The following is a 25,938-nucleotide window of genomic DNA, read 5'->3' on the forward strand; positions in this document are numbered from 1 at the left end:
ATAAGCTTATTTAAAGTTAAGAGAGTTTAACAAACTGCAACCAAATGTGGTCTGAAATGTATAAGGCTAATAGGACAGTAATAAGCGGGACTGTTTCAATGGCCTAAATATAGTATGGAACTACTATTGAGCTGGCTACTATTGATTTCACTGTCTGAGCAGCTAAACTGCCTGTTTGTATTGAAATGGCTGATGTTCAGTTTTTAACCTTCTAAAGAGAAAAATTAAAGATTATTACCACTTTATACTGTTTAGAAGAGCCGTAAGCTATAGGCCCTGTTGGAGGAAGCTCTTCAACCCCACTACAGAAATATTTGCATCAAAAGGTGAAAAAGGCTGTTCTGATTCATATGACAGGTGAGCTGACCAAGGTGCTGAAATAATTGTAGGAATAAGAACTATAATATTTGCTAACTAATCTTGACTATCTGCTGTAAATGTAGTATCTCTAAATTAGTATCACAATAATTTCTGTTGTTGAAATATTGTTTCTTTTTTTAATTTCTAAATTTTTTACTGGGCTTGCGCTGCATTACTGTGCAGATATTGACATTCTGACGTTCTGGATTGGTTTTTTTATAAAACTTTTACTTTTTTATTATTTTATTTTTATAAGTATTTGGTGTTATATATTTATTTACATATTTTTTTACTTCTAATGTTATATTTTATATAACAAAATTTTAAGATTTGTTTGAAAACCTCCCATTAATTTACGTTAAGGCAAGACACTAGTGTAACAAAGTTCAATGTCAGGAAGGAAGAGGACAGGGTCAGCTTGACTACTGACTGCTTTATTTGGTTTTCAAAAATAACAAAACAGGTGTGCAGACAGGCACAAAACGGTCCAATATAACATAAGCAACTCCAGCCAACAATTCCAGCATCCAGGAGGTAAGCAGTCAGTAGTCCTTCTCTCTCTCAGCCACTCCTGTTTCTCCTGGCGTTATATACTCTCTCCACGCCAATTACTGAAACAAGAAACAGGTGTTCGTCATTTGCATTTAACCCACTCACTCAACCGCTCGTCTCCTGCCTCTCTCTCTCGCTGCAGACTTCGCTGAACCACGCCCCCCTCGCCACATACCCCCACCGCCCGACTCAGGCCGGGGAGCCATCCGGCCTGCAGCCCCCCCCCCCCCCCCCCCATTTCTGGAGAGGAAATCGGCCACAGCCATCTGAACACCCGGCCTGTGGACCACCTTGAACTTAAAAGGCTGTAAAGCTAGATACCAACGAGTGATCCGCGCGTTGGTATCCTTCATGCGGTGGAGCCACTGCAGGGGAGCGTGGTCCGAACAGAGGGTGAATTCCCGTCCCAGGAGATAATATCGGAGGGTGAGGACGGCCCACCTGATGGCAAGACACTCCTTTTCTATGGTGCTGTACTTAGTCTCTCTCTTTGAGAGCTTCCGACTAATGTACAGCACCGGCCGCTCCTCCCCCTCTATCTCCTGGGACAGGACCGCACCCAGCCCCCTGTCCGACGCGTCTGTCTGCAACAGAAATGGGAGAGAAAAATCAGGAGAGTGTAATAGCGGCCCGCCACATAAAGCAGCCTTCACTTGGGTAAAGGCCTGCTGGCACGGCTCCGTCCACTGGACCGTATCTGGCGCCTCCTTTTTAGTGAGATCAGTCAAAGGGCTGGTGAGGTCCGAATAATTAGGAACAAATCTCCTATAATATCCCGCCAGCCCCAGGAACTGTCTCACCTCCTTTTTGGTCTTGGGGCGCGGACAGGTCGCAACTGCTGCAGTCTTATCAATTTGGGGACGCACCTGTCCATGTCCCAAGTGGAAGCCCAGATATCTTACTTCCACACGCCCAATTGCACACTTCTTCGGGTTGGCCGTGAGCCCAGCTCCTCTCAGCGATCTCAGGACGGCCCTTAAATGCTGCATATGCCGCTGCCAGTCATGACTAAATATAATTATGTCATCTAAATAGGCTGCAGCATACGCAGCATGGGGCCGTAGAATCCTATCCATGAGACGCTGAAAGGTAGCCGGTGCCCCGAACAGCCCGAACGGAAGAGTGACAAATTGGTGTAATCCGAACGGCGTTGTGAAAGCTGTTTTTTCTTTAGATAACGGCGACAAGGGGATCTGCCAATATCCCTTTGTTAAGTCCAGTGTCGAATAAAAACGAGCTGTACCGAGCCGATCAAGCAGTTCGTCCACCCGTGGCATTGGATACGCGTCGAATTTCGACACAGCATTCACCTTGCGATAATCCACACAGAACCGAACCGAGCCGTCCGTCTTAGGAACTAAAACTATCGGGCTCGCCCAGTTACTGCTGGATTCTTCTATTACCCCCATGTCAAGCATTGCCTCTAATTCTGTCTGAACCACTTTTTTCTTGTGCTCAGGCAAGCGATACGGCCGGCTGCGAACTACCACGCCCGGCTCTGTCTCGATATGGTGCTGAATCAGATTAGTACGGCCCGGTAGGGGGGAGAACACGTCCGCAAATTCTGCTTGTAATTTAGTGAGATCAGTGAGCTGGGAGGGCGAGAGATGATCTCCTCCCGGAGCCAGCGCAAGAGATTGAGGTTTGGAAATCGCCTCTGGCCCAAGATCATCCTCTCCACCAATCACCATCGCCAGCATCACTGCCTCTGCCTCATTCCATTTTTTGAGGAGATTGAGGTGATATATCTGACGTGCCCCCCTCCTATCAGACCGTATTACCTCATAATCGAGATCTCCGATTTGCCGTGTGACCTCAAATGGTCCTTGCCACTTTGCCAATAATTTAGAGCTTGACGTAGGGAGCAATACAAGCACTTTCTCTCCCGGTGTAAATTTTCGTAAATTAGTCCCCCTGTTATACAGCCGGCTCTGTTTGTCCTGGGCTTGTAACAAATTCTCCGTTGACAGCCGCCCCAAAGTGTGAAGTTTTGTTCTCAAGTCCATGACATACTGAATTTCGTTCTTACTTTGAGATGGTCCGTCCTCCCAAGTTTCTCTTAGAACATCCAAAACACCGCGGGGCTGGCGTCCATAGAGAAGCTCGAAGGGGGAAAACCCCGTGGAGGCTTGCGGGACCTCTCGCACAGCGAACAACAGGGGTTCTAACCATTTATCCCAATTTTTGGCGTCCTCCTGAACGAATTTACGAATCATGGTTTTAAGCGTGCGATTAAAACGTTCGACCAGCCCGTCCGTTTGTGGGTGAAAGACGCTGGTACGGATCGTTTTAATGCCCAATAATTCATAAAGTTCGCGTAACGTACGTGACATAAACGCCGTGCCTTGATCGGTGAGGATTTCTTTTGGAATCCCCACCCGGGAGATTAAACTGAACAGTGCGTCCGCAACACTCTTAGCAGAAATGCTGCGGAGAGCCACTGCTTCAGGATATCGTGTTGCATAATCCACAATGACTAATGCAAAGCGATGTCCTCTAGATGATCGCTCTAATGGCCCGATGAGGTCCATACCAATTCTCTCGAAGGGGACCTGCATTAATGGAAGTGGGCGCAAAGGCGCTTTTGGGGTGGCCGGTGGATTCACCAGCTGACATTTACGACAAGACGCGCACCACCTGCGCACATTCTCATGAATGCCCGGCCAAAAAAATCGGGTCATGAGGCGATTTAGTGTTGTTGCCTGTCCTAAGTGTCCAGCCATAGGATTAGAATGAGCCGCCTGAAAAAGCATTTCCCTGGCGGCTCTTTGGAACTAACAACTGGGTTGTATCTTCTTTTGTCTGGGTATCTTGGGTCACCCGATACAACCTATTTTTCACAACTGCAAAATATGGATAGGTAAGCGCGCGTCCAGGCTGGAGAGGCTGACCGTCGATGACTTGGACCTGTTCAAATGCACGTTTCAACGTCTCATCCTGAGACTGCTCCAGGGGAAAATCATCGCGCTCCGAGAGAATTATTCTCTCGATTTCACTCTGTTCCCCTGAAGCAGCACTCAGTGGTCCCCGATCAGTCTCTCCCGCCTGCACCCGCGCCTCCACATCCACCGCATTTTTCCCCCAAGAGGCATCCGTGCATAAATAACCCAATAATTCAGAAAATGCTGGCCAATTTGTTCCCAGAATTAACGGATGCCGGAGGTGCGAATTAACTGCCACCTCAACACTATGTTTTTGTCCCCGGAATTGGATAATGACTGACACTACAGGATATTCCATTATATCCCCGTGCACACACCGCACCTTAACCACGCGGCTTGTATCCAATGCCCCGGATGAAATCAGGCTTTGATGGATCGAGGTTTGGTTACATCCTGAATCCACCAAAGCCTGATAGGTACCCCCCTTGATACTCACAGGTATTTGGTACCAGCCAGCTTGACCGGGGGCAGCCTGCGGGGCGTCCGGGACCCGAACCATTGTCCCAACCTCCATCACCGGGCATTTATCTATGAAATGCTCCGGGTCCCCGCAACGCCAACAGGCCGGCCCAGACCTCCCCGCCGCCCCAGTGGCAGGGGGTGGGGTAAATGATTGCCGTGGAGAAAGCGGAGAAACAGGAGTGGGATCCCCCCCCGTGGAAACCAGTCCCGCCCTCCTGGGCGGGGCACGTGGAGTCCCGGACTGGCTCTGGTCAAACCCGCCCCGCCCCCGGGGCGGGACACGCGGATATCCAGGCGGCCGTGACCTGGGTAAAGGGACAGGATGAGAGAGAGGGACAGAAGATGGAGAGGGAGAGAGAGAAGCAGATGGGAGGGGTTCGCCGACCCCGGGGCACGCCACCATATGGTCCTCCGCGAGATGGATGGCCGAGTCCAGCGACGTGGGGCGGTGGCACTGGACCCACTCGGCTGTCTTCTTCGGTAGCCGAGTGATAAACTGCTCCAGCACCACTCGATCGACGATCTTCTCCACGTCGCTTCCCTCAGCCAACAGCCATTTGCGGCAGGAGTCCCAGAGCTGTTGGGCCATCACGAAGGGTCGGCCGGACTCAGCCAGCTCGAGCGAGCGGAAACGCTGTCGGTGTTCCTCAGGGCTCCGGCCGACCCGCTGGAGGATGGCCCTCTTCAGGTCGTCGAAGACCAGGAGATTCTGGACCGGAAGCTGCTGTGCCGCTATCTGGGACTCCCCGGAGAGCAGCGGGACCAGGCGCATCGGCCACTGGTCCCGTGGCCAGCCTGACAGCTCGGCCGTCTTTTCAAAAAGGTCCAGGAATGCCTCCGGGTCGTCCGCAGATCCCATTTTGTTGAATGGCAGGTGGGCGGGCACAGCGCGATGTTCCGTGGCTTCCGGTCGAACCTCCCGGTCAATCCAGCTCCGGAACCTCTCGCGGTCCTCCTGCTGGGCTTGGACGATGACTTGAAAAGATCTTTCCTGATCTCTCCGCAAGTCCAGCAGGGCCTGATGTTGTTCCTGTTGTAGGCCCGCGAGGCTGCTGATAATCTCCGCAAATGGCATTCCGGAGGACGATTGCATGGCGGCGGCTTTCCTCTCCCTTCCCGGGTTTCGGCACCAGTGTAACAAAGTTCAATGTCAGGAAGGAAGAGGACAGGGTCAGCTTGACTACTGACTGCTTTATTTGGTTTTCAAAAATAACAAAACAGGTGTGCAGACAGGCACAAAACGGTCCAATATAACATAAGCAACTCCAGCCAACAATTCCAGCATCCAGGAGGTAAGCAGTCAGTAGTCCTTCTCTCTCTCAGCCACTCCTGTTTCTCCTGGCGTTATATACTCTCTCCACGCCAATTACTGAAACAAGAAACAGGTGTTCGTCATTTGCATTTAACCCACTCACTCAACCGCTCGTCTCCTGCCTCTCTCTCCCGCTGCAGACTTCGCTGAACCACGCCCCCCTCGCCACAACTAGCAAAACCAATTTTGGGGCTATTTTGCTTCTATAACTTCTTTCCAACTATAAAGAAAACATCCAAAATACACATTTAATTGTTTATTTTATAATACTTTATTTTTGTGTCTGTAGATTTCAATTACAATACATATCAGTTTTCTCAAAATTAACTGTTTCTCATGCACCGTATGAGGAATCTCCATTTCATTATCACTTACATACATCATACCTTACAGTTCCCATTTGAGTGGAACTCGATGCTGTGTCACAGCCTTGACGCTATGGGAACGCCTCCGGGTGAGCCGGTGTCTGAAACGTGTCTACTGTGATAGAAATATTTTATGTCAACATGAAATGTACAGAAAATGCCGATGCTCAGGTCAAAGACCATGTAGACTTGCCCAAAAAAGTGCTTAACACAGTACAACGTAGAACTAACAGTCACATGATTTGCTTAGATCATTACAAACCAATCACCAGAACAAATCACAGTGAAGAAGACATTGATTTTTACTCAACTGTAAAACTTAAAATGTGCATGTATATTTTTGTTCAGAGATTCATTGTTGTGACCACCGACCTCCCAGCCGTAAATAAAACAAAGAGCAACTATATATGTGTCAGGTATATGCTGCACAGCTAAGGAATAGAAGTACTAAAGATTCTACCCTCAAAAGACCACAGCAGAGACAGTGATAGTGTTGGAAGACTATAGAGTCGCCCTCAGGGTGAGGCTGTAATACTCGGAGTAAGTATTAAAGATCCTGTGTCGGACAAGCGTACAAGTGTATAGATGCTAAAGACCTGTATGCTCATGTGTGATTGAGGTAGTGATAGTAGCTTCTTGACGGGACGCCGTCACCTTCCTTCGGGAGGGGAATTACCTCAAAGTATTGGAAATGTATTAGAAGTATTTGAGAAGGGAATTACCTCGAGTTACTGAAGTATTATTTTGTATTATATTTGGGATGTGAATTGCCCTGAAGGTACTGTAGTATTGTATTGGTATTATAGTATTGTATTGAATTATATTCGGGACGGGAAATACCCCGAAGGTACTGTTGTACTGTATTGGTACTGCTATATTGTATTATATTATATTGACAACTGGAGGTTGTTTGAATTGTCAGTGGTGAAGTCAGATTAGTATTGGGAATTTCCACGACACGTTGTTATGTTGTGACATAGTATATAAAAAGACACCAGAAATGTGCATCGACTAGGGGTGTGACGAGACGGGTATCTCACGAGACGAGACGAGACGAGACTCGAGATTGAGTTCACGAGACGAGACGAGACAAGATTTTTACACACTATTTTTAAGAAATCCTTAATGGCGAAATACATGACTAGAAAAAATATTCTGCAGGTGTATTTGAAATGTTTTAACTAATCATCTCGTAATGAATGTCATTTTAGTTCTACTTTCTTGGTATGAATTATCATATGCAGTTAAAGACAACAATACTCAAGTACTGTAAAAGGTTTTGCCACAAACTCAACTGGCTTCTCTCCTGTATGATTTCAGTCTTCTCAGACCTTACTGTACATGATTTATGAGCTTCTACAACTTTTGACCTCCTAACTGAACACCTTTCCACAAACTGATCATAGAAATGAAAACAGTATAAATAAAAATGTTAACACTTTACAATAAGGTCTCATTTATTAACATTAATGTATTAACCAACATCAACTAACAATAAGCAATAACTTTGCTACAGTATTTATTAATCTTTGTTTATGTTAGTTAATAAAAATAATCATTCATTGTTAGTTCATGATAGTTCACAGTGCATTTACTAATGTTAACAAATGAAACCTTATTGTTTGTGCTTAATAAGATTAAGAGAAACTGTTATTCGTTTTTATGGTAACACATTACAGTAACCATAATCACACTGTCTCAATATTCAAAGTGCAAATAAGACCAAATTTGTCTTTGATACAGAGCTAAGAGATGGTTACAACTACACTGCCCAGCCTAAAATAGCTTTCATATTGAGAGATATTTGCATTCATCAGGGAGCCGCTTTCAAAATGCGGGGTATTGAAATCGCGTTTGAATGCGCGCTCGCGTTTACTTTCACTTTTAGCGATCGCGCGTAACTCTGTAAATATGGAGCGGCAGCAACCGTTATCCAACTGAATTAAATGTTTTTTATTTAAATACAAAGCAAAACGACAGTGGAGGCGTAATGTAAACGTAACAGTGGCATATTCTTTCCTAATCATCCTAACACTCTGTCATGGCAACAACATCACGAGACTACTTTTCGCCTCGACGAGAAATCTCGTCACATATTAGTCTCGCGAGATCTCGTGCCACGAGATCTCGTCACACCCCTAGCATCGACAGCTTCTTTGTCTTTAGAAGCCATACATTGTTGAGTGTAGTCCGCAATCATGTGTGTCTGTGAAATCAGTCAGGAATTAGTCTGTACAATGGCAGGGTTATGTTATAGAAAATGTGTGACACCATGCCCCCGCTTTATCAAGGTGGATGATTCACACCAGTTCTGCATGATGTGCATGCGAGGTCACTTGACTTTAAGGCCTCGATATACTTCAAACAAAATTGAAGAACGAACTGATGTGATGTCATTTCAAACAAAATCAGGCCAAAACAAAGTTAGTTTTGTATTCTTTTTGGAAGTTCGAAATGGCTTGCCAAAACGAACTTTCAGGAAAAGTTCGCTCCAGCTGCAAAACACCTTCATACTACCCTTGGTCCGTGACGATAACGTAATAGGAGGTGTGCGCCAAGGCTCCGCCTTCACTCGCATGGAACTCATCTCTGACTCTGAAGTTGTTATGAGGTTATGCGGGATGCGTTATGATATCGCAGGGCAAATTAATTACAATATTATTTTAAATAGCATAATAAGAAGAAGAATAAAACAATTTTTATAGCATTGCGTGCCCTGTCCACTATATGCCTCTGTGAAGGGATAAACGGTGTTCAAGTATTGCATCAAAGCGATTACCTGTTTTATCCAAATGCACATGCATATACCATTCAGTGTTCAGTACTGCAATGTCTCCTGTCTCATGATGTTTCTCAGAAACGTTTACTAGACTGTGTGGACTATGACTCTTTGAATAGTGACCGCTTTTTTGTGACCATGGATGGTGCACGTGTGCATGCGCCGAATGATTTCCGCACTCACGGGCAAAGGAATATCTTTGAAAAGCTAAGATGGCTGCCACGCCTGAGCCCTCAGCCAAGATGGCTGCCACGCCTGAGCCCTCAGCCAAGATGGCTGCTACGCCTGAGCCCTCAGCCAAGATGGCTGCCACGCCTGAGCCCTCAAAGTTTGCAGCGTTGGCCATTATGGCCACTGCTATTGGGTGTGTGTGGGCTGTGCACACATTAACTACAATCCATGAGTCTGCTCCAGAGCCTGCTCCAGAATCTGCTCCTGAGCTTGCTTTAATCTATGATTCCAGTCCAGAGTTTGGTCCAGTCCTAGAATCCAGCCTCTGTGGTCATCCCTGAGTTTCCTGTCTGTCTTGACATGACCACAGAGGGTGCCCCCGTCTCATCTCATCAGATCTTCCAGAGCCTCGTCTCATCTCATCAGATCTTCTAAAGTCTCGCCTCGTTTCGTCTCATCAGATCTTCCAGAGCATCATCTCATCATATCTTCTAGAGTCTCGTCTCGTCTCATCAGATCTTCCAGAGCATCATCTCATCAGATCTTCTAGAGTCTTGTCTCGTCTCATCAGATCTTCCAGAGCCTATTCTCATCTCATTAGACCTTCTAGAACCTCTCCACATGTTGTCTCCCATCCCTGCAGTTGGCGTACCGCAACTCTCCTCTGTTCTGTCAGGGGAACCCGCCATCAGACATCAAGGACTAGCATCCAGCATGGATGATCCACCGCTGGTGCCTGTCACGTTTCCACCCACTGCTGCTTCTTCTGTCTTTCCGTGTTCTGCCTTGCCTATCTGTGTTTTTGACCCTGGACTCACTCCTTGTTTTCGCTCGTTTGCTGCCTGCCCTGACCATTGCCTGTATTTTTGACTACTCCTTGCCTTGCCTCTTCTGATTCTGTTTGCTGGTATTTGACATTCTGCCTGTTTGACTTCACTCATATTTAAAGCTGCTTTTGGATGTATCATCCTTTAATTTCAATCGCCATAGTTACAATATGATGATATATTTTAGTTATATTTTTTACCCTATTCACTTGTAATGCCTTACATTTCAGCATTCAAAATATCACTGACAGTGAAGACATCTTCTTAATATTTGCACTTAATATTTTGCACATTTGTACAGTTGTTTTTGTACTATTTCATAAAAAAGAGCAGACAGAAAAAAAATATATAAATATTGGATATAAATATAACATTTTCTTTAAATGTTGTATTAATGCATTGCATTTTTAGACCAGATTCTATTGATAGACTGAAAGATAATCAGAACAAATTAGAATAAGCGTCTCAGGTTACTACTGTAACCTAACAATATTCCTATTAATGAAACCTAACCATCTGATTTTACTGATATGGTTAGGCTATAAACTGAAACATTGACTTAATGTGATTTTAAGTTCATCTGAAAATAGCTTAAAACAATCAGATTATGTTCATTTTTAGTATCACGATTAGGTTAGTAAGTAATTATTAATTTGTACTGGAGTAAACTTAGAATCTCAGATAACTCATATCACGTTTTTTCCTTTATACTTTTTTTTTAGGCTGTAACTTGATGTCCTGCCAGATGTTATTATTCAGAAATAACACAAATTGCTATGGGTAAGATAGATGATAATGTAGAATGAATGGACTTTGTCTTTTATTGAGGTCAAAATCCATAAGTGGGTCATTGAAAAAAGATAAAGATCAAATTCAGGAACAAGGAAGTTCGCCATTAAAAGTATTATCTTGACTTAATCCATATATGGCCACTGTCAAATTAAAGTCCATTTGAGTGTAACCGATATGTCATGTAATATTGTTAATCAGAATATCTCAGGAGAACCCTGACATTTGTTTGACAAATGCAGACGCCCAGCTGTCTTTGACATGAATTATGACCCAGAGCATGTGTAGAAATATTAAATTCCACAAGGATTCCTCAAGGGGGGTGCATGGATTTAGAAACAATAGTTCATGACCTTGAGATTATTTCCCAATTGACTGTTTGAAAGACAGCCATAAAGATGACTACAGAGTCATCTGTAAAGGTCTAGCATCAAAGCTCAGTGTACTGAAGAAGATCATCTATAATAATGCGGAACAGCTCCATAAAGCTACTGTTATTATGACCTTGTAAAGTGAGAGCAGTATTATGTATTCTCAGTGCCTATAGGAAACCTAGACGAGGAAGAAGAACCTGACACTGTAACATTTGCATGAATTGCACTTACTATCAATGTAAAAGACATTTGAGGCTTTGAAACTATTGTATTTGGGTAAAGTTAAGGTTTTATTGGAAGCTGTCCTCACATCACGCAGTACAAAGGTTGTGTAAGTGAGATTATGTAACACACAAGAGCTTTATCTTTAAGGAACAGAATCTATATGCTAAAAGAAGATCAAAGCTTTGGACAAATGTATATATTGGAGCACACAAGCTGTTATAATAGATGAAATATTTTCATTGTGTTGGTCAATGGGCTGCAAAGATGATACTGGCCATTCTTGATTCAATTTCCACATTAAGTCCTTAATAATTACAAACGGAGAGTTCAAAGTCTGTAAAGATTACTAATTAATGTTGATAAAAGTGCAAGTAAAGGCACCGGTCTCAGACTGTACTGAACTGAAGATTATCAGGTGTATCACATGCTTGACTGATCTGTTCATCACTAATCTAAATTTATTACAGTAATCCATCTTAGCCCATTATTCTTATGCATGAATTGGGTTTTACGAAAAGACTGAATTTTGTATGCAACATTCATTAACCCTTATCTTAGTTTTGTGAAAAGTAAAATAAAAGTCAAATTGCTCTTGCACAAGGCTATATAAAACTTTGACATTTTAAAAGTGAAATTATATAACTGTAAAAGTCAAACTGGAAAGATACAAAACATTTTCTATGCAAAAGAAAAGAAAAGAAAAGAAAAGAAAAGAAAAGAAAAGAAAAGAAAAGAAAAGAAAAGAAAAGAAAAGAAAGGACAAATCTATTTTGTTATACAGATATGAAAAGTGGCTAATATTAAATAGTTAACCATAGAATAAAACATCTTTTAAAATTACATTATTTTTCATTAGAAACACTTAGTTGTCTGTTCCAATAAACTTGATTTATTCAAACCAGATTTCACTAAATTATTGTAATTTATTAACATACCATTTACACTATAGCATTCAAAAATTTAGGGTCGGTAAACTTTTTGGCTACACTTTAGTTTGATGGTCCACTTTAGACATTCTATTAATTATAAGCAACTACATATCAACTAACTATACTTAGAGTATTAGTAGACTGTTAAGTTAGAGTTACAGTTAGGGTAAGTAGAATAAGTTGATGTACTTGCAAAGTTACTTCTAGTCAGTAGAATGTCTGTTGGGGGAACATCAAAATAAAGTGTTAGCAGATAATTTTCTACTATTATTTGTCTACAGACAAACAATCTATTATTTTAATGACTGCTTGTCGACATGTAGTTGCAAAGTTACTTACAGTTAGTAGAATGTCTAAACTGGACCATCGAAATAAAGTGTTTGTAAAAAAAGTCTTTTATGCTCACCAAGACTGCATCAATTTAATCAAAAATAAAATAAAACAGTAATATTGTGAAATATTATTACAATATAAAATAACTGTTTTATATTTGAATATATATATTTTTTTATAGTGTAATTTATTCCTGTGTTTTCAACATCATTACTCCAGTCTTCAGTGTTACATGATCCTTCAGAAATCATTCTAATATGCTGATTTGATGCTCAAGAAAGATTTATTATTATTATTGTCATAAAAAAATCAAAAGTTGAGAAAACTTAAAAGTTTAAGGTTTGAGTTTTCTCAACTTGTTGTATTCAGTTTATACAACAAAAAGTTGAGAAAACTCAAAAATCTGCTGAAGTTTGTTGCCTTAAATTTTTAAGTTTTCTCAACTTTTGATTTTTTACAGTGAGGATGGTGATGAAGGAAGAAGATAGATACAATTCCAGCTGTTTTATTAACAAACCAAACACAAAGAAGGTAATACAAATAAAACCTCAAAACTCAGGAGTTGGTGAAAATGTAACATCTTAAATAGCATTAAGACAACACAGGACACTGAACTGCAAACTGAGGAGGGTTTAAATACACAAAATAATGAGGGGTAATAAGGCAAGGGGGGGACTAAACAATCAACTAATGAATTACTATGACAACTAATGAAAAGCAGGAAAATAGGGAACAAATGCAACAGGTAGAGGAACTAGAACAAAACCAAAACAGAACATATATGTAACAATTAAAACCAGATGTGTCCTTTTTGGAATTACTTTCATATCCATTTACAATCTATTTCCTGCTTTTAAACTTTAAATAACAAACAGCTTAGGAACTGCAAAGAAAATTCTTTGGATTCCATAGATATGGACAATCTCTCGTTTTGTCTGGCATTAAATAAATAACACTATGAATCATTACACATCAGAATAAGGTTCAATTTGTTAACATATATTTTCAAAGCATTTATTAGTCTAGGTTAATGTTAAATTAACATTTGTAGAAATTTACATCAATGTATGAACAATAACAGCATAATAAATTCTGTAAAATTATTTAATGTTATTTCATGATACTGAACCTAATGCACTAACTAATGCTAATTAAATTAAACTTACTATAAAGTGTTTTGTCGACATGCAGTTGCAAAGTTACTTACAGTTAGTAGAATGTCTAAACTGGACCATCGAAATAAAGTGTTTGTAAAAGAAGTCTTTTATGCTCACCAAGACTGCATCAATATAATCAAAAATAAAATAAAACAGTAATATTGTGAAATATTATTACAATATAAAATAACTGTTTTATATTTGAATATATTTTTTTATAGTGTCATTTATTCCTGTGTTTTCAACATCATTACTCCAGTCTTCAGTGTCACATGATCCTTCAGAAATCATTCTAATATGCTGATTTGATGCTCAAGAAAGATTTATTATTATTATTATTATTGTCATAAAAAAATCAAAAGTTGAGAAAACTTAAAAGTTTAAGGTTTGAGATTTCTCAACTTGTTGTATTCAGTTTATACAACAAAAAGTTGAGAAAACTAAAAAATCTGCTGAAGTTTGTTGCCTTAAACTTTTAAGTTTTCTCAACTTTTGATTTTTTACAGTGAGGATGGTGATGAAGAAAGAAGATAGATACAATTCCAGCTGTTTTATTAACAAACCAAACACAAAGAAGGTAATACAAATAAAACCTCAAAACTCAGGAGTTGGTGAAAATGTAACATCTTAAATAGCATAAAGACAACACAGGACACTGAACTGCAAACTGAGGAGGGTTTAAATACACAAAATAATGAGGGGTAATAAGGCAAGGGGGGGACTAAACAATCAACTAATGAATTACTATGACAACTAATGAAAAGCAGGAAAATAGGGAACAAATGCAACAGGTAGAGGAACTAGAACAAAACCAAAACAGAACATATACGTAACAATTAAAACCAGATGTGTCCTTTCTGGAATTACTTACATATCCATTTACAATCTATTTCCTGCTTTTAAACTTTAAATAACAAACAGCTTAGGAACTGCAAAGAAAATTCTTTGGATTCCATAGATATGGACAATCTCTCATTTTGTCTGGCATTAAATAAATAACACTATGAATCATAACACATCAGAATAAGGTTCAATTTGTTAACAAATATTTTCAAAGCATTTATTACTCTAGGTTAGTTCATGTTAAATTAACATTTGTAGAAATTTACATCAATGTATTATGAATGAACATAAATCTATAAATGAACAATAACAGCATAATAAATTCTGTAAAATTATTTAATGTTATTTCATGATACTGAACCTAATGCACTAACTAATGCTAATTAAATGAAACTTACTGTAAAGTGTTTTGTTACTTGATAATTTAATTATTCTTTCATTTATTCAATCCAAACAACTCTAGTGACTTTACAAACCGGCACAACGGCACAATTATAATTTCCTATATTCCCACACATTCGTCTGTCTTTTTCCCAGAAGAGAACGATGAGAAACATTTTTTGCATATCTCTGGTGTAAAAGAGACTGTGTCAGGGTGACACCTGCTCTTCCATGATGACATTGTGAAAAAATGTGAAAAGTTCAGATGTGCTTTTAATAAATTCATTAGTCAGTGTTTCAACAATACAATGAATTGCAGCTTTAGAAAAAGATAACAAAAGGGTTAATCTTTTTTGTTTGCCATCTCTTTTACCATCCCCTCCTTCTTACCCCTATTTACCCTCCCCTTGTTCACACAGTTAATGTTTAATTTTTCTTATGTGACAATGTACTATAAACACATTGATCACGCTCAACCTTCTTTGCTGTGCTCACATCATCAGCACTCCATCCACAACACACCTGACATTTGCAGCTGAGGGCCAGAAGACATGGGACTTCCAAGGATTCCAGAAGATGGGGCATTAGTTCTACGCTGGATATGGCTTCACAGAAACTACTTGATCATCTTCATCACCCCCCTTCTTATATTGCCCCTGCCGCTGGTCCTCCCAACACCGGTAAGTGCTTTTCTGCAGGAGTATTTTGCGGAAATGTTCTGCAAAGCTCTTGAACATGTTAACCAAAATAGTTTCTTTATGCATCTACAGTTTGTGTTATGTGAATTTTTAACAGCCAAATGACTGAAATACGACAATGTGACAACAGAACATTTAAAAAGCAGATGAATGATGGCAGAAAACCACACTGCTATTATTTATGATCTGTGGAGATTAGGATTGACACTATATTTACACAGCTTGCGGAGGTCATCCACAAGTCACAAACAAAGAAAATGAAGTAATGTAGCCCACAGTTACACAAGATCTTAAGACCAGGTTACTCTGACCTTGAAAACTGCAGCTGAAAAAATAATGCATAAAAATCTGTTCTCTATTTGAATAAGTTATTGAAACTGTAATGTTAATAAAAAAGAATTATAAGACATTTAAGACCCCCTAAAGTGGCTAAACTATTACTATATTAGTGTTATTTTTTGTATTTCTTTAAAACACACACACACACACACACACACACACAAATCCATCATGTACCACAGTACTTTCATACTCTTATTAAAATGTCTATATTTATTAAAATAATTTAAACCCATAATTTATAAAGCCTACTGTATCATAATTGATACGCACAATTTTAAGGCCTCTAAATTATCAGATCAAAACTTTTCAGAAAAACCTGTTGTACACAATCTATTACATGCCTTCTGCCCTCTGATTGATTATTTAATTAAGCAAGTAAAAGGCCTTTTAGTTTCATTTTAAAACTGTCCATGTTCTTTTTTGCGGTGAAATCTTTTTTATATATTATTTTATAAAGTAAACTCAAGAATAACTTTTATATTGGAAGTAACATTTCAAGATAAACATATACTGCACTGAATCAGCTTAATTAACTTGATTATTGATAATTTTTCAGAAGAATCATGTTAAAATGTGAGTATCAAATATGATACTCAATCATCATTGTATTGCAATTGCATTGCAAATCACCGTATTGGCCTTTACAGGATTTACAGGGTTAAACACAAAATACTGCCTGATAAAATTCCTCCATAAAATAAAAGCATCCATAAAAGTAAATGAATTAAAATTTGTTTATAGTCGTTTATGGTCAAGGGTAACTTTTATCAGCATTCTGAGAGTGATAGATGTCTTCAAGAGATACAGTTTTGACCCCTGCCACTAGATGTAAGGGATCATAATCAAATCCCACCCTTTCCTCCCTTTTGACAACCTAGGATGAGAGGATTGCCATAGACCTGAGATCACATATTAGATGTGTAATGCATCTAATTTCACATCCAACAATTCTCTTATACAGAAATGTGTCCTATGCTATGTGAATAGGTGGTGTATTCCCTTACCTTTTGACATGTATGACAATTCTGTTCTTCAGGAGGCAAGATGTGGTTTTGCCATCATCCTGATGGCACTGTACTGGTGTACAGAGTGCATGCCGCTGGCCGTCACTGCCCTGCTGCCTGTCGTCCTCTTCCCCATGATGGGCATTATGGAATCTGCAAAGGTATTGTTCAAAGAAAAAAATTGCATGATTAGCATTTTGAATTCCTACAAATTCTTAAAATACTTAAGTATTTTCTATCTATCTATCTATCTATCTATCTATCTATCTATCTATCTATCTATCTATCTATCTATCTATCTATCTATCTATCTACTCACATAACAATTGTTTAAAATAAATATGCATAGTTATCATTAGAGTTATTATAAGAGATGATCGATTATTATTGTTGTCACAAGCACAAAAGACATGGAAAACATGGAAAACTACTACTAAAGTAATGACTGATCACAAGGCCAGAGAGATTTAGCTACATCAGCATGAGATCTATTTGTACAAGCGTTATCTCTAATGATTTGAGAACTTTATGGACCATAAAAGCGGTTTTTATGAACACCCTTGGAACATGTCACTAGACAGAGTATAATAATCTTTAGATTCCTTATCTTTCCTTCTTTAAAGAGAACTGACTATCGAAATAAAGTGTTACCTAGAATTCTCATATTATTTGCATCACAAAAGTTTTGTAAGGGAATGCAGTTTTTTAGGGTGAATGCAAAAGTTTTGTATGAGAACACAAGCATTTAAATATACTTTTTCCTCCCTTCTCAATTTGTCCACCCATCATCATGTCCCTTCAGTGGTTCCATAGTACACTATAAAAAAGGCTAGAACTGCATTTTTAACCCAACCCATGTTAACCAGAGCCAAATATGAGTGTGTTACTTTGTCTTTCAGGTGTGTGTTCAGTATCTAAAGGACACCAACATGCTGTTTATTGGGGGTCTGCTGGTGGCTATAGCCGTTGAACATTGGAATCTCCATAAGCGCATCGCTCTGGGTGTCCTCCTGATAGTTGGAGTCCGGCCTGCTTTGTAAGATCATTCTCAATGAAATCGTATGCTTTATTTCATCCTCAATCACACACTCACCTGTTTGTCCACTTCTGCAGGCTGATGTTGGGGTTCATGATCGTAACGGCCTTCCTCTCCATGTGGATCAGCAATACGGCCACCACAGCCATGATGTTGCCCATTGCTCAAGCTGTTCTTGAACAGCTCAGTGCCACAGAAGCAGACTCTGATGAGAAAGAGCTGAGGGAAGGCCAAGATAATCAAGCGTTTGAGTTGACCGAGGTCAACGTCAAGCATCCTTTGGACAATGTCTCTGGAGACAAACCCAACAGTATGTCTATTATTTTATTAGTTCATAATGTTAACCTGTACATTATCTTAAATATCTCACAAGACTTTACTTTACAAATGTATCATGTGATTTCAACAAATGAAACTTTGTTACATCAAACTGTTTAGGTTTCGAAATATTTCTAAATTCCGTTTAGAGGGTGTTGATCTTGTAAACCAGTGTACCAGTGTCTAATATATGATTCTAACTGATCTCGGGACAGTTTTATAATGTAGGTTCAGTGTTTATTCAATTATCTGTAGATTAGACTTTCATGAACATTTGCAACTTGTTTGCAAAATGTCTCTGCATTTTTGGGCTGTGTTCTCAGTGGCTTGATACCGTTTTGTCCGGCAGTTGCTAGAATACAGGGCTTTGAACACTTCGAAAAAATGAATCATTTTGAAAAAGCATTTAGTTCAATTGATTTGGAGTTTCGAAAAGCTCATTTTGACTACAGTCGATAACGAAGACGCCAGGTGGTGACAAGAGAAAGCGATTCCTCAGATTCGAGAGAATTGACAGTGTTATACCAATTCTGTGACCTAACGAATTCTGTGATCGTAGAAGATGCTGTTGCAACCCTAACCCTAACTCCAACCCTACCCCTACCCCTACCATCACTATAGCACCTACTATTTGAATTTGGTGTAACACCGGTTTAAGTCACCTGAATGAGCGGGACAATATACAGCATTTCCACTATTAACCAATCAGAATCAGTGGAAATAAAGCACAGTCTTAAAACTTACATCCCACCTGTTCTTAATCTTGACAGAAAATCCAGATCTGGAGGCAAGATTAAATACACTCTCTGAACTCAGGAGGAAAGAACGTGAAGCGAAGTACCTTCGTCTCTTTAAAGGAATGAGCCTATCTGTGTGTTACTCCGCCAGCATTGGAGGAACTGCCACCCTAACGGGCACCACACCAAATCTAATTCTCAAGGGCCAGATGGATGAGTATGTTTGTCAAGTATCCTCTTATGACTCTGATCTGTATTGTATATATAAAACTATTCTTTAATGATAAAAGAATTAATAAAAATAATTTTGATAATTATAAATATTATAATTATTACAATATTTTTCTCTCTTGAAAAAGTTGAAAACGTAGTTTTTTTTTTTTTTTTTTTTTTTGTTATACATTGTTGTGCACACAGTCTGTTAGACCTACAACATAAATATGTGCATACTGTATTGGAGCCAAATTTTAAAATGCACACACATTTTCACTTTTTTTACAGGATTTTTCCAGAAAACCATGATGTGATCAACTTTGCCAGCTGGTTCGGTTTTGCCTTTCCTAACATGGTGCTGATGCTTGCGTTGTCTTGGCTTTGGCTGCAATTCATGTACTTGGGCTTTAAGTGAGTAACTTGCATCCTTTAAATACAGACATACAGAGAGTGTTATTAGTTAGACCAGTGATTCTCAACCCTTTTGACTCAAAGGGTTACTTTATTCAATCTACAATTTTCTTGTTGATTGTATGTATAACCACATAATTTAATTTAAATAATTATAGAATATCAAGTTAAATAATTTTAAGCCATCTTGTGGCCCCCTTTGAGTTGAGTTGAGTAGATGTGCCTAATGGAAAAAGCTGGTCATGAAATATTATCTCAAAAGAAGCTTTTTAATGATTGTTAATGTTAATCTGAAGTTTTTAAGGTAGACATCTGAGGTTGGTTTAAGCAGTCTCTTCATTCCATGTATGGTGACTTTTTTTCGCCAGTTTTAAAAAGTCTTTTGGCTGCGGTTCGAAGAATGAGGGAGACAAAGACGCTTACAGAGTGATGAAGAATGAATATAAGAAGTTGGGTTCGATGTCTTTTGCTGAGGGCGCAGTGCTTGTCATCTTTGTGATCCTGGTCATCCTGTGGTTCACACGAGAACCAGGCTTCATGCCAGGATGGGCTACTGTGCTCTTCAACCAAAACGGACAGTGAGTACACTTCACCCAAAAACTTATAGGAATAGTTTACTTTTAAATAAATAAAATTAAAAGTTCTGGACATTGCATATGAATTTCTTCCAATTTTCTCTTTGTCTCTGTAAAGATATGTCACTGATGGCACCGTGGCCATTTTCATGTCAACCCTATTCTTCGTCGTTCCATCTCGGATAGACTTTCTCTATTCAATCAAATCGCATGATGAACAGGATGAAGAAGCTGAAGGAGCGGAGCAGGAAGGTAAGGTGCTTCTGCCTTCAGAGTATTCGCACAGAATACTGTGCTATCAGTTTAAACCAGGTCTTAAACCAGAACTACTGGTCCATCTGTTTTATAAAGGAGGAGCAAAACAGGAAAAGAAGAAGAAACTGAAGGGTACGCCCACTCTACTAAACTGGAAGGTGGTGCATGATCGCATGCCCTGGAACATAGTCCTGCTCCTTGGGGGAGGATTTGCCTTGGCAAGTGGAAGTGAGGTAAGAGGATGACAGAATAACACATTACAGTGGCAGTAAATTTCCATTTCAATTTCAATTAAACGTGCATTCTGTACATGCATATTTAGTCTTTTATGGAATATAATTATAGTTAAAAGTAGATTTTTTATATTCTCTGAAGAAAAGGAGAAAGAGTGCTACTCTCCCATGCAAACATGCCACCACAATGCTGGGGAGATTTGGATGGCTAGGGTCTTTTTATTGATTTTTATCATGTGTAAAATTACAAAAGTTGTGTGCTGATGTTGAATAATTCTACTAACTGTAGTCTACTAATACTCTAATGAGAGTTAGTTGATGTAGTTGCAAAGTTACTTACAGTTAGTAGAATGTCTAAAGTGGACTATCGACAATAATGGATTATCGATCCATTAACTTCATTTAACCCTCTATGGTACGGTGTTGCCTCCAGGCAACATGGTCTATTTTAGTTTGTTTTTTAAAAAATAAGCCACCAATTGATTGATCAAATGTATCTCAGGACAGAATAACTCAAATACTAATCAATAAAAGTGCAAAAAAGACCAAAACATGACCAACAGGTGTCCATTTTGTGTCCTGTTTCAGCACATGTGCACATGTCACATGACTCCATATTTTCTCCATTGAAAAGTGCCTTTTTCACTTGTTTGTAACCATTTAATCACCCACAAAAAATATGAGTCACCTTCACTGGCAAGTAAAGAAGTATTTTTAAGAACTTTACATTATATATCATCAAATGTTTTAGAGAAAATAACAAAAAACTGTGTGTTGCCTCAAGGCAACATTGTACCATAATGGAATCGCATAAGGCCATACAGGCATAATAGGTTTGAATACAAATGTATCATATTTGTAAGGAAAAGAGTTAGAATTATCTAAATATGTTGGCATTTTCACATGATTTTGTAATGCACTTATAAGAATACTAATTCACATACCATATCTGCATATATTATGATCTGCACATTTTCTATAGCACTTTAAAGAGGTATAAAACACAGGTAGCAAAGCCAGTTTATGAGGGAGTTAATGAGTGGTCATACTGTGATGAGGAAGATTAAATCATAGTGACAATCCATCAGAAAGAGACTGAGGATGAGAGAGAAGATGGAGATGAGGATGAATATGGATATGATAACTTGATATAATAACATAAACATATGATGGTTTGGTAATATTTGTGTTCCACTATGGTACAATGTTGCCCGAGGGCAACAGCTGGATATAAAATTTTACTTTTTATTAAATATGAAACTTTTAATACATTAAAAACTATATAAATTTGTTTGTTTAAGTGTCTAGTTAAAGAAATTAATGCTTTCAATAAATATATTTCTTTTTTCTACATGAAAATGCCAAATGTTTATTTTTTTTCCATTGTGGTACAATGTTGCCTCGAGGCAACAAACTCATAAAAATTAAATAAATTTAAAAAATTATGAAAATGTTTATTGATTTTGTTAAAGTGTCCAATTTTAAGCAGGAAAAATTATTTTTTCCTCATTGATATCATATTGCGTACCATAGAGGGTTAAATGCTATACACATGTATACACACATATTACAGGTCAAAAGTTGGAATAATTAAGATTTCTTTATGCTTTTGAAAGAAGTCTCTTATGCTCACCAAGGCTACATTTATATGATCAAAAATACAGTAAAAACTGTAATAATGTGAAATATTATTACAATGTATATTACATTGAAAAGTGACCATAGAGAAATTTATAACGTTACAATAGTGTTAATTTCGTCACCTATTTTTAATTTAGTCTTAGTCTTAGTCTTGTGCCAAATGTCCTTGTTAGTTTTAGTCATATTTAGTCATTCACATATCTTTTTTTGTTAGTCAAGTTTTAGTCGACTAAACGTCTCGTCATTTTAGTCTAGTTTTAGTCAAAAGAAAACTCAAGGTATCTTAGTCAAGTCTTAGTCGACTAAAAGTCTTTTAATTTTAATTTTAGTCTAGTTTTAGTCAAAAGAAAACTCAAGGTATCTTAGTCAAGTCTTAGTCGACTAAAAGTCTTTTAATTTTAATTTTAGTCTAGTTTTAGTCAAAAAATTGTAGTCTTTTTTTAAAAAAATAACACATTATTACTGAGATTATTACTGATAAACATTTCAGTAAAAAAAAGTGTTTCACATATCTCAAACATTGGTTAAATGTCATAATTACCTGACAAAATACACTTGTTGAAAGATTTTTGTTGAATGCAAATGTTAAACGTGTCTGGTTTTCAATTTTTGATTTAGGAGACACACACAAATGATTAACCTGTTCTGAAGAGTATTTTATTTTAACCAACACAATTCAAAAGCTAGCATGTCGTCGTCGCTCGTCACTCGTGTTCGCTTTGGGTGTTGTGTTCAGCAGTTTCGTGTTGCAGCCACAGGCGTATGAGACCTGTAAAGCCTCGTTTACACTGCACGCGTGTGCGGCTCGTTACAGCTGCGACGCGGCTACCGGAGCTGATACACGGCCACTCTAGTCAATGCTTGTGTTTACACCAGCCGCGCCGCGGTGCGTTTGAGAAGCGTCCCAGAAGCAGCTCGACGCGCCGCTTCGCTAAAGATAGGCACCTCGCCTCCAAGACGCAAAGCTCAAATACAAAACAAAGTCAAAATAATCACCCTGTGTAAACTCCCGCTCATATTTTACATCACTAGAAACTGACAACAAGAGATTCGAAGTTGAAAAACTTGAAATTTCTTTGTTTGAGTTGACATCGCGCAGAGGACGGAACAACACCTTGCCGGAGCCGCACACGCATGCAGTGTAAACAAGGCTTCAACGAGGCTTAACTTGAGCAACAGCGTGAAGCCGCGAACTCGTTCTGAATATTTTAAAGGCGTAACCGCTGATGAAAAAGCAGAGACGATTGTAGACGAAAATGAAGAGAGATTTTATCTTAGTTTTTATTTTATACAAAACATTTTCGTCTCGTCTTTTTTCGTCAACAATAATGCATGTTAATTTAGTCTTAGTCAGCGTTTTTGGACAGTGGTGCAGTCTTGTCATCGTCTCGTCTTAGTCATGAAAAAAAAGGTTGTTGACGAACATATTTCGTCTCGTCTCGTCTGACGAAATTAACACTACGTTACAAAAGATTTCTATTTCAAATAAATGCTTTTGAATTTCATATTCATCAAAGAATGCTGGAAAATGCTGGTTTCCACAAAAATAGCTGTTTTCAACACTGAAGATAATATGAACCATTATTAATAATTGCGCAAAAAACAATAATTAATCATAATTGTGGACCAAATCAGACACTGTTGTTTTTACTGAAGAACAAATATTGAAATTCGTGTAATTATGAAAAAAACAAACAAAAAATACACAATTACTTTAATCTATTGATACTCCTAGTTTGTTAATAAAAAAGTTTGAAAACAAACAGCTTTGTCATGATTAAAAAATATGTAAAGTTGACCTACTGTACATGATGGGGCCTCCGATTATTGTTTTTTGTTTTAAACAATGAGAGGCCCGGGAGTCAAAAAGTTAATTTATTTTTTTATTTTATTCTAAAATAAATGTTTTCTCAATAATTGTGTAGGCGTCTGGACTATCGTTGTGGTTGGGTCAAAGCCTGGCCCCTCTGCAGAGCATTCCACCCTTCGCCATCTCTCTGATTCTGTGTTTGCTGGTGGGAACGTTCACGGAGTGTTCCAGCAACACAGCCACCACCACGCTATTCTTGCCCATTCTTGCCTCTATGGTGAGTACACAGTATACAGAAACCTACCAAACTAATTTTACAATATAAATTACACGCATTCATTCCTCCTAAAAGTGAATTTCGAAGCTGATGTTTTTAACTTGCTAACAAGTAAGGAAGTGGTAATAATGCGTGGTCTCTGTTCTCAGGCCACAACCATTGGGCTCCATCCTCTCTATGTGATGCTGCCCTGCACGATCAGTGCTTCGCTGGCATTCATGCTTCCCGTAGCCACTCCACCCAACGCCATCGCTTTCTCTTATGGCAACCTCAAAGTCTTGGACATGGTATGGTTCACTACATTTTACATGAGTTTTGATTTCCATTGCATAATTGGGAAATGTATGTGAAAATACATTTTGGGGACATTGTATATGGAAAAATGAGTGGATAATTGTATTTTCCTTCTGTCTGAAGGCAAAGGCGGGCTTCATTCTCAACATCATTGGCATTCTGTGCATCAACCTCGGCATCAACACATGGGGAGCAGCCATGTTTAAGCTAGGAACCTTTCCCGCATGGGCCAATGCCACAAATAGCACAAGTACACCATGAACATCTTTACAACTAATTCCTTTGGTTTCGTGAGAATACTGAAGGGAAATAAAGGGGGAAAGGAAGCTAATCCAACAAAAAAAGTACCATCATCATATACACAAAAGTGTCAGTATGCAGTGTTAGAGTGCGTATAGCGTCCATCCCCTCATCAGTGCCCTATGGAGCAAAAGCTTAGTTTTTCTCAAAACCTCTTGACAGTACCTTTTCAAGCACTATTTGAAGTGGTTGGTAAGGATTTAGAGCCTCCATTTAGTGTAAGGCATTATGTATCACTTATTTACATCTCTAAAGTAACTCAAGTATGAGGACTTCTTAAATGTGACTTGGCTCCATGTAGTGTTTTTGCTGCCCTAAGTTCATCTAAGTTCAGGTTTATACAGAACCTTTTTTCTACATACTTTGTGGCTTTGGTTTTCACAAGTAGGTTTTCTGGTCTTCCATTTGTGCTGGTTCACGAAATTTTATTTAATTTATAGAGTCTGGATAAGACCTTTTATATTTTAGATCCCTTTTTGGATCACTGTCTATTTAATATATTTTAATACACAGTTGAATCATAAATCTTAATTTGTTAAGTAGCACAGTTAAAGAAATGCCATTAATTAGAAGTAATATAAATACTTAAATGTAAACTTCTCAGCATTTTTCAGAATGCGTTTTTTTTTTTTTTTTTGTCAAATAAAACTAATTTTGTGCAAACTTGTGAGAACTTTTCTTTACAGCACCTACAGTAACAATGATAAATGGGAGGATATTTAAAGGATTAGTTCACTTCTGAATGAAAATTTCCTGATAATTTACTCATCCCCATGTCATCCAAGATGTTCATGTCTTTCTTTCCTCAGTCAAAAAGAAATTAAGGCTTTCGAGGAAAACATTCCAGGATTCTTCTCCATATAGTGGACTTCAGTGGAGTTCACTGGGTGGAAGGCCCTTTCTTTTAAATTTTTTGAATGTTTTTTAAAGAAGATGCTTATTGCTTGATTTAAAAACACAGTAAAAAAAAAACAACAATATTTCTGTGATGGC

The 25,938-nt window shown here is 38.7% G+C and overlaps 2 protein-coding genes across 2 annotated transcripts; one reads left to right on the forward strand and one right to left on the reverse strand.

Annotated features, from left to right (window-relative positions):
* Positions 1-773: 773 nt before the first annotated feature.
* LOC125252143 (zinc finger and SCAN domain-containing protein 29-like) lies at positions 774-5,094 on the reverse strand. The gene is made up of 2 exons (XM_048165211.1): positions 4,291-5,094; positions 774-971 (listed from the first exon to the last, which is right to left on the reverse strand). Exons 1-2 carry the CDS (start codon positions 5,086-5,088, stop codon positions 969-971), a joined length of 801 nt encoding a protein of 266 aa, XP_048021168.1. The 5' UTR covers positions 5,089-5,094; the 3' UTR covers positions 774-968.
* A 10,144-nt stretch (positions 5,095-15,238) lies between these two features.
* On the forward strand, positions 15,239-25,581 carry slc13a2 (solute carrier family 13 member 2). Its single transcript, XM_048167134.1, has 12 exons — positions 15,239-15,481; positions 16,878-17,006; positions 17,745-17,881; positions 17,959-18,191; positions 18,970-19,153; positions 19,438-19,560; positions 19,929-20,138; positions 20,254-20,387; positions 20,487-20,623; positions 24,190-24,351; positions 24,501-24,638; positions 24,769-25,581. Exons 1-12 carry the CDS (start codon positions 15,353-15,355, stop codon positions 24,904-24,906), a joined length of 1,854 nt encoding a protein of 617 aa, XP_048023091.1. The 5' UTR covers positions 15,239-15,352; the 3' UTR covers positions 24,907-25,581.
* Positions 25,582-25,938: the final 357 nt, after the last annotated feature.

Source organism: Megalobrama amblycephala, linkage group LG18, assembly GCF_018812025.1.
Source record: "Megalobrama amblycephala isolate DHTTF-2021 linkage group LG18, ASM1881202v1, whole genome shotgun sequence".
Lineage (NCBI taxonomy): Eukaryota > Metazoa > Chordata > Actinopteri > Cypriniformes > Xenocyprididae > Megalobrama > Megalobrama amblycephala.